Source organism: Curcuma longa, chromosome 20 (assembly GCF_044706935.1).
Source record: "Curcuma longa cultivar G26 ecotype Majalengka, Jawa Barat chromosome 20, ITB_CL_G26_1.1, whole genome shotgun sequence".
In the NCBI taxonomy this organism is placed as follows: domain Eukaryota; kingdom Viridiplantae; phylum Streptophyta; class Magnoliopsida; order Zingiberales; family Zingiberaceae; genus Curcuma; species Curcuma longa.
This window is the reverse complement of record NC_133880.1, coordinates 2,947,475-2,960,290: the sequence shown is the minus strand read 5'-3', so window position 1 is coordinate 2,960,290 and position 12,816 is coordinate 2,947,475. Positions and strand designations below refer to the sequence as shown.

The following is a 12,816-nucleotide window of genomic DNA, read 5'->3' as shown; positions in this document are numbered from 1 at the left end:
TGCCGTCCAGTTGAGAATAGAACAAGAGAAAGAAGGTAAAAAAATTCCGCGAGTAGCAGTCTTTCTTATTTGTAGAAGTTCCATGATTCTTAATGCCAAAAATTTCTTCATCTGAACTGCTGAAAATGTGTCTTGGAAGCAATTGTTATTTGTTAGGTCCTTGGCCCTTTGATAGTTTTCACAAGGATAACTGAAAACAGCTTCTAGCTTTATGTAATAATGTATAGCTCGATCAAAATTACACATGAAGTTGGAACCACAAGAAAGACCAGAACTTGTGATTTACACACAAAGATCAAGAGGAATGGAGTTCCTATTCTAAAGAAATCGATGAAGAGGTCGAAGAACAAGTCGACAGTTTGGACATCCACCACCTTCTTCATCTATTCTGCCACCTTCACAGGCGGAGTCACTTTGTAAGCTACCCGGACTATAGACCGGGGGCCCAACAATGTCGGAAGAGAAAAAAAAACTTGGATTTACGGACAAAAGAAAGAAAAATCCGGGGCATTACGTAGGTGTAGCTCACATTCTGGAATCAATTTGGGTAAATCACCTGAGTTGGCTCTGCCATTGGCCACCTTCACTATCCTCCTCAGTCCCCAGCTGTCCTCCTTCACCAAGTACTTGCTGTCCTGGCCTTGTTTGACCACCGCAACACCGGTTGCGGAGAAGGAGACGACGGCAACAACAGGACTCGAGGGGCTCTTGTTTTCCTGATCAATGCAAACTTGCACTCGGTGGAGGATGTTGTTGGGAAGCATAGATGGATCTACGTGGGGGCTATCCTGGGTTGTAGTCTAGTGTTTTCGGGCGGACCAAGGGGAAGGTCACTCACTTTCAGAATTAGTCGGATTTAGATACCTAGATTAACAAAAAAAAAAAAAGTTTTATGTGTTGGATGGATGAGTCCATCTATCTCTATTGATCATGAGAATTAATGAAGCAAATGCAAATATCAATTTTTGATAATTGATGCGAGTTGGTTGTGCGTGGGGTCAAAGCATCGATCGTAGGAGCATCGATCATAGGAGCATCAGCTGCAGGAGCTTATATTAAGTTCAAGTACCCTTGGACTCTAATTCTTACATGCATCATCCCTCTCAGGAAGGGATTAGCTGTTTGCAGGGTGGTGAATTATGAGGAAGTTGTTGAGGGAAGGTTTTGATCTTGCAAAAATAGAAAGAATTGTGTGTCAATATGGCACGAGAGAGAGAGAGAGAGATTGAGAGAGGGGAGGCATTAAGAACATTGCAATTTTGTGTTTTTCATTGGAGAGGAAGCTAATTGAAGTCCACCTCAAAAATTAATCTTTACTATTATTAATGATATTATGATTGTAATTATAATAGTATTAATTATTACTATCATGGTTATTATTACTATTATTATGGTCATTATTATCGCTGCTATTATTATTATAATTATTATAGTTATTATTACTTTTATGATTATTATTATGATTGATAATTATTATCAACATTCATTATCGTCCCAGTTACGACGTATTTGTAAGAATTTTCTTCCAAATGGGGAACGCAATCAAAGGATGCTGGGCATCTGGATTGGCTACCGTATGCGCTTCCCGATTTACCCTGGTGGTCGGTGAAAAATTTTTGTGGGACCGGGCCGGCCACCCCAGGGATTGAGTCTATGAGACTGACTGAGATTTATCATTATTATGGTGGTTGGGTAGGGTACTTTACATTTAAAAAATATATAAAAAATATCTTATCATAATTACATTTACAAATATTCTTATCATGCAAGAGTTACAACTTTATAATATGGCATATTAACATATCTCAAATTTTCTTTTTATCAATTTATTAAAATTAATTTTAAAAAGATATAATAATATTAAAATAATTTTAATTGAATCAATAAATATATTTTATAATTGAATAAAATAATTTTATTCTATATTTTAGAATTAGTTACTATAACACACAGCAGTAACGGAATCAAAATATTTTTAAGGATAAAACGTATAATATAATACTTTTTAATATTTTAACAATATATACTTTTAAGGATAAGAAAATTAAGGAAACTTTTTTATTTTATTGTATTTTTACTTTGAAAGTTTTAATGTATAAATTAGTTTAATATTTACTGTATTGTTTTTGATTATGTGATTAAGATTTAAAAAAATCTATTTAAATTATTTATGTAAATTAGGAGTTAATCAATTAACAATTTAATTAAAAACTTAAAATTTAAATAAAATAAAGTCCCCTGCTCTCTCCGTCGCCTCCTCCAGCGTTGGCGGTTCGTGAGAGCTGACCCGACAGAACGCAGCACATTCTTAAATCTTAATTTCGTCGTGCCTGCCAGCCACGAAGAACATCCAACCGTCCCTCCATCTCAGCAGCGGCGCTTGCAAAGATGGACAGCTGTTCCCGTCAAGAACCGCTTTTGGATGAGCAACTTCTCCTCAGCAACACTTCGGAGTGAAGACGAAGAGAAGACACCTAAGATCGCCGGGGACCTGTGAACACAAACACCATGAGGAGGAAGGCCGGTGTGACCGGCCCGACCACTCCGATGCTTAGGTCAACGATCTGAAGAAAAATGATGAAGGAAAGATGGCCCGGAATTAGAAGAGCATACCTGGCCCCTGTGAAGGGGCTCATCTTATATACTGAGGAGGAGGCTCGTACCACGGACAAGGCAAGGTGGAGCTTACCTTGAGAGTACCCTCCGCACCTGTGAAGAGTGGTGTCTTAATGATGTATGTACGCCACTTGTAAAGGGCGTACGGCAGGCGGCGGATTACCATACCTAATAAAGGGGTGTCAGACCTCCGGCTATAGTACGAGAAGGGGAGTGGTCAATGGTCAGTGTTGTACGGGGGCAGCCTGTGCTGGAATCGACTCGGATGATTCGGAAACACCGACCAGCGGCTTGTGGAGGTGCCGACTTGACGGGGTTATCCCCTGAGCCGACAAGGGATCGATTCGATAAGGTCTTCTGAATCCGGTGACGATGGATAGGCTATCGGACTCGGATCCGGTTTAATCGGGGAGATACACGCAGGCTCGGATTCGGGCTATGAGGCCCCGGGTGCCTGTTTGTTGATCGCTGACTCGGGTCGGGCCTCCCTATTGCACAACCGTAACAACAGCCATGCTCCCTCCCCTGTGCTCACTGCCGCTACTCTCCCTCCACTGCCACCTCCAACGCCCGCCTCTATGATCCTTCCTAGGAGTCCAGCCTCTAGGTTCCCATGCGTAACTCTTCTGTAAAAAAAAAAAGTGAAATTCGTCACCTTAGCAGCTTCACACGATCAGTCCCATGACTATTTGTGATGAGGTAAATCAAAAAATTACAGTTGGTCACTATGCAGGAGGGTATTGCCTGACTTCGCCAGGATTCGAATCCTTGTCCTCTTCTGCAACTCTACTACGTCATAATCAACTCAGCTATGCCCCGGGAGCTCCCATGCGTAACTCGACAATGTCATCGAAGAATCTCAATGTGGCAGGATCGGAGGATAATTTTTTTAAAAAAAATTATTGTTAACCTAGAGATAATCAAATTCCAGATTATATGCTCCCTTTTACTTACGTTTGTTGGTGTGACATGTCTCCGGGGCAATGGTGCGTAGGACATCCAGATTGTCACCCAGGCACCTGCGGTTCGATCCCTAATTACGACACATTTACAGGAATTTTCCTTCCCAAACCCTGAAAAACACAATCAAAGAATATTGGACATCTCACTCCCAGAGCTTGAATCAATGCAACTAACTAACTGAGATTTATTGATTTACCCTGATGGCTAGTGGAATAAAATTAAATAATATAATTTTAGATGTAACCTTACACCAACCACGTTCAAAATGCATAGCCCCAGTGGAAACCCTCCGTCACCCAATTTCATCACACATTAAAAACAAATAAAAGGGAGAAAAGAAGTATATGAGCCGTCCGGTGCACTCAGATTCGATCAGGGCCGTCGGTTCCAAACAATCCAGACAATTATTGAAAATAATACTGCTATATAATCGCGTGCACGATTCTTAAAGCCATTATTCCCAGATGACGGGCTCCCGCGGCACGGCACGGAACGGCGAGGTGCTCCTCGACGCCCGCCCGGAATGCGGCTCCTCGCCGGTGCTCCTGATGGGCATCCGCCTCCGACGCCGCCGCCGCCGTAGTGAACTCCTCCCCTCGCTGCGCAGCACCCGCACGCTTCGTTCCGCGGGGCTGGGCCCGCTCTCCAAGCCCCGCTACTGCCGGCAGTGGCGTTCGCCGGCGAAACAGGGCCCGGAGTCGAATGGCGGTGGGGTAAATGATGGTGCTGCGGGTGGTGGTGGTAGCTGAGGTTTTGTTGATGTTGTAGGCTGGCACCGCCCGCTGCGTTCAATAACCCGCCTCCGCTGAGATTGGGCGTGCTGCTGGCCCGGTGCATCCCTCCGCCGGCGAGATTTGGCGTGCTCTGAACGCGGTGCATCCTGCCTCCGACGACTTGGGCGGCGGGGCGCGGGGCGATTGTGGAGGTAGGGGATGTCGCGGCGGAAACGCTGAAGATCGAGGGACGCCGGGGGCTTCCGGGGACAGCGGCATTGATGGCGTCGACGTAGCGCTGGTCGAGCGTCGCAGCGGCGGCGGGGTCCGCAGCGGAGGAGGAAGGGGCGGGGAATAGGAAGAGGCGGAAACGGGGAGAGGAGGCGGCGGAGGGGGAGTGAGGGTGGAGCATGTCGACGCGGTCGTACTCATCGAGCATGTGGACGAGGTCCTCATCGCCGGCGACGGTTACGAGGGTGTCGAGGTCTTCCGACGCCAGTTGGTACTTGATCACCATGCAATGCCGGAACATCGCCTGGATTCTCTCCCTGAGCTCTGCAGCCACACAATGCCGTCAACCGTAGCATTAACAATAAAGCAAACAGCTTGTGGATGCAGAATGCGAACCTGAGAAGGAGACGGAGCGGGCGAGGACGAGAACGCGGGTGTCGCCGCCGACGTACTTGAGGCGGCCATCGCGGGGGCGAGGGAGAATCTTCCCGCCGTAGCTGCAAAGGAACTTGAGCCGGGCGTTCTTGGAGGACGACAGCGACTGGGAGAAGGAAGACGAGAGGGAGTCGTCTTCACCTCCTGCTACTGATGCTGCCATATAGAACCTGGTTCTTTAGATCGTTTGCTGAAATTAAACAATTTTAGCCGAGCGAATCTCAAACAAAAAAAAAAGAAGAACTTTTTATCGCATTTGATCAGAGAGAGACGCCATGAAACCTAGAAGTAAACAAATCTTCCGTTTCCCGGTTGATGCGATTTAGGGTTCCCAAAAGATAAATGAAACTAAGATAATTGAATCCCCAAATATGATTCAACAATCAACCAAGAGCAACTCAAACATCAAAAAAGTCAACTTTTAATCGCATTCGATCAGAGAGCGACATCACGAAACAAACAGTAAAAAAAACTTTACATTCCGGTTGAAGTGATTTAGGGTTCCTCTCACCCCAAAAAAGAACAAATGCAGGCGAGACGAAACGAATGGAAGAACAAGGACGAAAACAAACAAAGATAACTCACCTTTTCTAAGAAATTGCAGTCGTCGATTGTTCATCGAGATCGTTTCTTTCTCTTCTCCTTGGATGGCATTTTCGTCTTGTGATTGATTGGCAAGGACAGTGATCGAGAAATAGAGGAGAATAGATATGGATTTGAAGGCGGAGGAAGGAGGAGAAGAAGAAGAAGGTAAATGAGAACAACCTCCGGTGAACTGGCGGCTCTCCTTGTCGATCGAAACCGCCGCCGCTAGGATCGCTAAAAGGGCATTTAATTTAAAATGGTCATCCGCGTATGAAATATCGTATAAAATAAAATGACGTCACCTGTAACCGTCTATGACCATCAAGACGCTTCTAGAAGAACGAAGCAGGAAATGCAGTAAATTGCTCAATTTTGCACAAATACTTCTCAATAAATTCTTTTTAATTGAAACTAATTAAATTTGATGCATAAATTATAAAAAAATATTTTCCATTCGACTTGAATAAATTATAAAGAGCTAAATTTAAGATGCATCGCTATTTCACTGTCCAATTTTGAATTGAGAATAATTTTAGAAAATTCAGCATTTTGTCAATAAGGACCCTTTTCTTTCGGATTTCTCACATTCAAAAATAAATGCGGGGCTCTACGCGAGCCCACTAACTTCTCTTGTAATCAACTAGCCGTCCGATCACGCATCAGTCATCTATGGACAGTTCAGAAAGCCATAGAGGGATGCAGTCCCATAGCAGCATTGTGGAGGATCCCAGCGGATTCCGTGCAAGGGAGCGGGATCGCCGACCACGTCAACGACGGTGGAGATGGACGGCTACGATTTTTCGCACTTCATTAATTAATTAATTAATCGAGACGTGCGTGATTTAAATATAGTTTCGTTCTTGGCGAGATCGCTCGCTCACTTGGGGGGCACGGAAAGCCTCGCTAATGGTGGATCCGCTTGGGATTTCCAGTTCCATTCGCTTCTTGTTCGCCGCCCTCCTCCGACGGCGGGTCGAAGGTTTCGGCTCCTTGTTTTCGTGTTACTATCAATTTTTTCCCAGTTTGTTTTCTTGAGTGGAAGCGCTTACTTGTTTAGGGGGAAATTGACGCAGATCTTCGTGATTGAGGTCCTAGCTCATCGCGTGAGGAAGCAGATGGTGGATGCGTTTGAAATGATGATCTCAGTCGGCATGTTTTAGGTTTTGGTGGCGACCAGAGTTGGCAGTCATCCCTGTTATGATTTGCTCGCGCATTGCTTGTTTTAGATTTCTTGATGGGAAATCTTGCTTGCAAATTGGTGCTCCGGATGGGGGAATAAGAAATCGAAGGGATCTTATTGTTTACGACAGTGGTAGCTTTATCAGATAGGAGGTCGTTTTTCCTGTGACATATTATCGGGTTTTGAGATTTTTGGTGGCACGGAGAAGGATTTTATAGACTTCTGGTATATTCTTCTATCTCGTACGTACGGTGATCCCGACAAATTGGAATATTTTGGTAGATCTGATGTTATTTTCTTTGAATGATTGAGGATTCTTTCTGCCAAAAGTTATTGCTGCCGTATGGTTAAGATTTTGGCCGGGAGGTGCTTTCGTTTGATTCTGCCCAAGGATTTCACAACTCGGTCAAATTTCAGCTAAGGTTGTTTATTCGCTGTTCATCTAGTGCCCATCTAACGAGGGAAAGCATCACATTTAGCTGTAAGCTGTGGGATTCTCTGAATCTTGATGATGTCTTCCTCCAAAAGCTATTCTTATCCCCGGCCTCTCTGCAGCATTGCGTTATCAGTGGGAGTATTAGCTCTGTTTCTTATTATAGCCTCAATAATGCTGGTTTCATATCCTTTTGGTTCAACATTGCATGAGTATTTAGTAGGACCAGATCGGTACATGAAAACAGATTCAATACTCCTGAATGCTAAGAAGACTAAAGTTTTGCCATCATCATTGGATCGCGCACAGGACACCAATGAGGACATTGTTATAAAGGAACCTTCATCTGATTTTGATGTGCCAACGAATTCTGTAGATTCTGCTGGGGCAGCCACTGATGGAGTGATGGTGAAGGGAGATGCGAGTACCTTAGGTGCACCCAACATAACACTGGCCTCTGAGTTCAAAGACATGCCTTCCCCTTCTAGTTTTGACAGATCTAAACAGATTGGTACAGAAAGCTCTGAAGCATCTAGGGAGCATGATTCTAGTAAGTGTTACTATTATCCTATGCTTAAGCATTTTGGTTAGCTGCAAGTTGTGCCTTGCCAGCTTCATCTATGTGAAAACTTGTCAATAAATTCTATATTCCAAGAAGTTGCTAGCAAGCATACTTAAGCCTTTAGAATCTCAAAATCAAATCATTTTCATCTGGATACAATTGTATAATGGTTGAAATTTGCTATCCAGTTAGCTTCTTTTTTGATGGAAGTCATCCAGTAAACTTTGTTCTCACATTAGAAGCAGGATGCACACAACAATCTGTGGATCTTATACTTCGCAAGGAGTAGCCCATAGAGTTAGGTAAATGCAGTGAGCTTAATAATGAAGAAAGGTTAATAAAGAATAGTTGGTTACCATAAATTATCTCCATTAGAGTTTGGGTATTGGTTGTCATGTTGTCAATTGAATAAATATTGATACAAATTGAGAAGTTATTGAAACAGAAAATCAAGTTCATGCCATGTTTTAGAGTGAAGCATCCTCAGCTTTTGTATAATAATCCTTTTTTTCTCTAAAAGGGTGAGCACACTTTATGGTAGACTTTCTTACCTCATCTATTAAAGACATAAATGTCTTAATGCTCCCATTTTTTAGATTTTCTAGATTTTGTAAGTACCATATGTTTGACCCATGGTTCATGCCATGTAATACCCAACTATGCCCTGTAGTTATTCCACATGCACTTGTTGATTCCATCATGTGCATTATACTCTTGACATGGTGACAAATTTGCATTATGCCTGCTTTTTCCTTCATATTTCTGTTAGATATCTTACCATTGCTTGTATTAATAATAATAACTATATATGCACTATTCCCTCTAGTGGAGATATTGTTTCTAGAAAAGCTAAACTTTATGCATGCCTTTTTCCCTATATTTGTGTACTCAGCAATTGTGGACAAATTCAAGTTACACATGCATATCTATTAAACCTGCATATGCATTAGATTCAGCATTTGACATTGTGTAAAAATGATTCACTATTTTTATTCTAAGTCTGTAATTTTTTTAAGCTAATTTTGTTGAAGATTTTGATTAAAAAAAAAATATTATATAAAATTTTTCTAATACTGTTTCTCTTTACCACATAGTGTGGTCAAAGGACTTTGGCTCATAAAATTAGTGAATATTTTAACCTTTTCTTTATCTGTGACTAAGAGAAGCAACTGCATGTGCCAATGATCATGTGTGTGGGTAGGGTTCATACACTTTGCCACAGTTTTACATTTACTCTTGCGGTACCCTTTCACTTTTTGGTGTTCAAAACTACACTTAGCTGCAAGCTGAATGCATCTTGTTAAAATTGATTGGATAATCACTTGTTTCAAAAATTTATGCTATTAGGAAAGAGGACCAACTTTATATTATATCGCTAATATATTCCATTATGTGTGGATGGTCATGTGGCTGGGTGTGCTTGACTCCCAAAATCACCACATAATTGATGAGAGAATAATTTTTAATACAAGATGACAAGATGTTTGAACCATGGATCTTGTGCTCCAATACCATGATAAAGGTGATAAGCTAACCACTTATCCCCAAAAAGCCAAATGCTAAGAAGTGAATCAATGTTTTTATTTATATTCTCAATAGTATCCTTCCAGGTGGCTGAAGTACATGCTGCACTTTTCCTTGAAAAAGTAATATGCCTTGCTTACATCATGATGATAATGGCAAATTGTTTTTCATTGTTAGCATAAAGAAGATCTTTCTCTGATTTACTTAGAATATATTGACTATGATATATCTTTAAACACTTTAATATTGTGTCATGTTTCCAGGGAGTTGTGATCTTTATAGTGGGAAATGGATCTATGATTCTGCTGGACCTTTGTATACAAACAATACTTGCCCTGTAATTACTCAGATGCAAAATTGTCAAGGAAATGGGAGGCCAGACAAGGACTATGAGAACTGGAGATGGAAACCTGAACATTGTGACCTTCCACGCTTTGATGCAAGGAAATTCTTAGAATTAATGAGAGGCAAGACATTAGCTTTTGTTGGGGATTCCGTTGCCAGAAATCAGATGGAATCCATGCTTTGCATTCTATGGCAGGTCATAATCTACATTAACCTGATTCTTTTTGCTCCATAAAGACAAACTGATATTGTGTTGATGACTGATGATTAGCACTGTGCATTTAGTTTGCCTCGTTTTGTTCCATGCATTACATTTTGCCATTTAAAGCTGAAGTTTATAACTTTCAGAATTTGAAGCATGCATTCAAAATATATTAGCCATCTTCAAAGTTTGTTACAAACTTCATCGTGCACACTGCATAGTGGTGAGAAACAAATTTGTTGTCATGGAATTCTTCAAAGCCCCATCTATTGTTGCAAGTTCAGATTGCAGAAAAATACTATGAAACGTAGCATGGGAGAGAGAAAAACATGTAGATTGAAGAGACCTTCTATGTTTTTTTTATTTTGTTTGGGGGAAATGCTTGAGGGTGAATAGTTTCACCCAAATATATTAAATAAAAGGCAAGTCTAAATCAGTGAAGTACAGAATGGCAATAAAACAAATGCCTGGGCAGTGATATTACAGCTAAAGTTGGCTGTGCCAAAGCAAAAATGATCTGAAAGAGCCTTCAGTGAGATGGTTCAACTCTGCAGTTCGAGCGTTGCACGCAAGAAAGTCAATGAAAGAGTGTACATGGAGTTAGCTCTCTTAGAACCAGAGCCCAATTCAACCCCAAATCTCAAGGCTTAAGTGTGAGATCTCTTAGTATTTAAGCATATTATAGGACTCTCACTTGGAGATGTGGCACTAAGGGTCATTCCAGGCAGGCCTGGTAAGCCAATTGACCTAACCTATAGAGGGAAAAATATTTTCTTTTGTATGTCTCAAACACAGAAAATATTTCCCAATAATACTGATCTTGATACCTATCTACTTCTTCCTATGGGTATCTTCTGTAGATGCATAGCAAAGTGGTTCATCTTTTGATTTGTCATCTGCATTCTTTCCTGTTGGCTTTAGGACATCTTTAGCTGGTTGGATACCTCAAATCACACAAAACATCTTTGTTGAATTGTACTTGTGAAATTACTGAATCATGTCTGACGAAGCTATTGCAACAGAAGATAGTGAAAACAAGATGGCCATACTTTTCATCTTGTATCAATCCATTCAAGTTCATGTGCATGTGCATGTACTTGAGCCCTGTGTCCCTCCGTGTGCAATCCATTCAACTTCGTGCCCCTCTTCTAGGATATGGAAGCTTTATTTAAAGTTTACTCCTGGCAAATCAAAATTAGAGACCTCTGGATCTTCTTTTTCGCTTTTCCATACTGGGCGTGTGCTTTCATTTTACCTAGCAATATGTCCAATATAGGAAATTGTTGATGCTTTGTGCTGCTTGCAGGTAGAGGCTCCCAAGAACAGAGGCAACCGTCGGATGCAGAAATGGTACTTCAGATCCACCTCTACTACTATCATCAGAATATGGTCATCATGGCTTGTACACCAAACCTCTGAGCGCTTTGAGCCTGTTCCAGATAATGTCGTCAAGGTTCATCTGGACCTTCCTGACAACAACTTCATGGAATATCTCCCGATGTTTGATGTAGTGGTCCTTTCCTCGGGCCACTGGTTCGCTAAGCAATCTGCCTACATCCTCAATGGCACCCTTGTTGGGGGACAACTTTGGTGGCCCGAGACAGCAGGGAAGATGCAGATCAATAACATCAATGCATTTGCGGTTTCCGTGGAGAGCTGCCTTACTGCAATCGCCTCTCATCCAAACTTCAAAGGTTTAGCTATCGTCCGAACATACTCGCCCGATCACTATGAGGGCGGAGCTTGGAACACTGGAGGTTCATGCACAGGAAAGACCAAGCCTGCTGCCACTGTAGTAACAAACGGGTTTACTGATACAATGCACGAGAAGCAGGTTACCAGTTTTGCTCATGCAGTGGAGAAGATTGGGGCCAGTTCAAAATTGAGATTGATGGACATAACCAAGCCATTCGGGCACAGACACGATGGCCACCCAGGTCCATACAGGAGTCCTGACCCAAACAAGGTTACAAAAAGGGGGCCGAACGGAGAACCGCCGCCACAAGATTGTCTGCATTGGTGCATGCCCGGGCCAGTCGATACTTGGAACGAAATTCTACTAGAGATCATCAGGAGAGAGTTCGAAGACAACTACTAATGGCCTAACACAGTTACCCTGGGAGAAATCTCTCCCGTGACTTGGAATCAGAATCACAACTATCCATATCTTTTAAGTTCTTTCTTTTGTTAGACGTTGCATCTCTACATCTATTCTTTCATATGCAAATAGTTAACTGTAACCACGATACTGTTTTTTTTAATAATTCAAATGTCACTTTGTCCCAAAGGGCATCTGCAATGTTACAATAACATTAAAAAAATAAAAAAAATACATGTGGTGGGTTCCCACATGAACGCGTTGTGTTCATGTGGTTCTCTTTTCCAAGATAGAACGCGCGATGAACATACGTTGCAGATAGCCTAATGTTGAAGATAGATGAAGATGTCTTTTTCTTTAGTTTGCTAGCTTAATTTATGTACATTTAGGTTAAACCTGAAGATAGATGGAGGCGGTCTTCCAAATTTCAATTTTTTTTTTTTACTTTTCAAAAAAAAAAAAAGATTAAACAACTATCAAGAAAAATTTACATAAATAAACTCGTAGCGGCGTGAAAACTTTAGTCGAAAGGCAAAATAAAGTCAAAAAAATATGAGATAAATAGACTTTTCTAAAAAAAAATTAAAAAAATCAAAATTTCACAAAATCGAGTGGTTAAGTACAAATATGCAACATATAGTGACTCGGATCACTATATAAGTGAGTACACAGTACTGGAGCCCAAACACCAAAGCCTCTTTCTTCATCGCCCAAATCGCCGCCACCGCCGCTTCCACCGCTGCTGGTGCGCTCAAATTCGGCGTTTCTGGTCAGATCCTCATCTTTTTCCTTGATCTGTAAGTTTTAATGTGTTTCTTTGGGTGGTTTCAGGATTCGGCAAGGAGAAGAAGAATACATGAACTTTAGGAAGATGAAGGTCCCTAACGTTCCCGGAGCAGGGGCATCCGGGGACTCTGGTGAAGGTCGTC

At 41.8% G+C, this 12,816-nt stretch overlaps 2 protein-coding genes across 2 annotated transcripts; one reads left to right on the top strand and one right to left on the bottom strand.

The window, feature by feature from the left end:
- Positions 1-3,792: 3,792 nt before the first annotated feature.
- Positions 3,793-5,756, bottom strand: LOC141812838 (uncharacterized). Its single transcript, XM_074700796.1, has 3 exons — positions 5,544-5,756; positions 4,920-5,114; positions 3,793-4,847 (listed from the first exon to the last, which is right to left on the bottom strand). The coding sequence occupies exons 1-3, from the start codon at positions 5,575-5,577 to the stop codon at positions 3,952-3,954; spliced, it is 1,125 nt and encodes a 374-aa protein (XP_074556897.1). The 5' UTR covers positions 5,578-5,756; the 3' UTR covers positions 3,793-3,951.
- A 667-nt stretch (positions 5,757-6,423) lies between these two features.
- Positions 6,424-12,042, top strand: LOC141813743 (protein YLS7-like). The gene is made up of 4 exons (XM_074701725.1): positions 6,424-6,522; positions 6,617-7,706; positions 9,506-9,783; positions 11,096-12,042. Exons 2-4 carry the CDS (start codon positions 7,232-7,234, stop codon positions 11,885-11,887), a joined length of 1,545 nt encoding a protein of 514 aa, XP_074557826.1. The 5' UTR covers positions 6,424-6,522; positions 6,617-7,231; the 3' UTR covers positions 11,888-12,042.
- Positions 12,043-12,816: the final 774 nt, after the last annotated feature.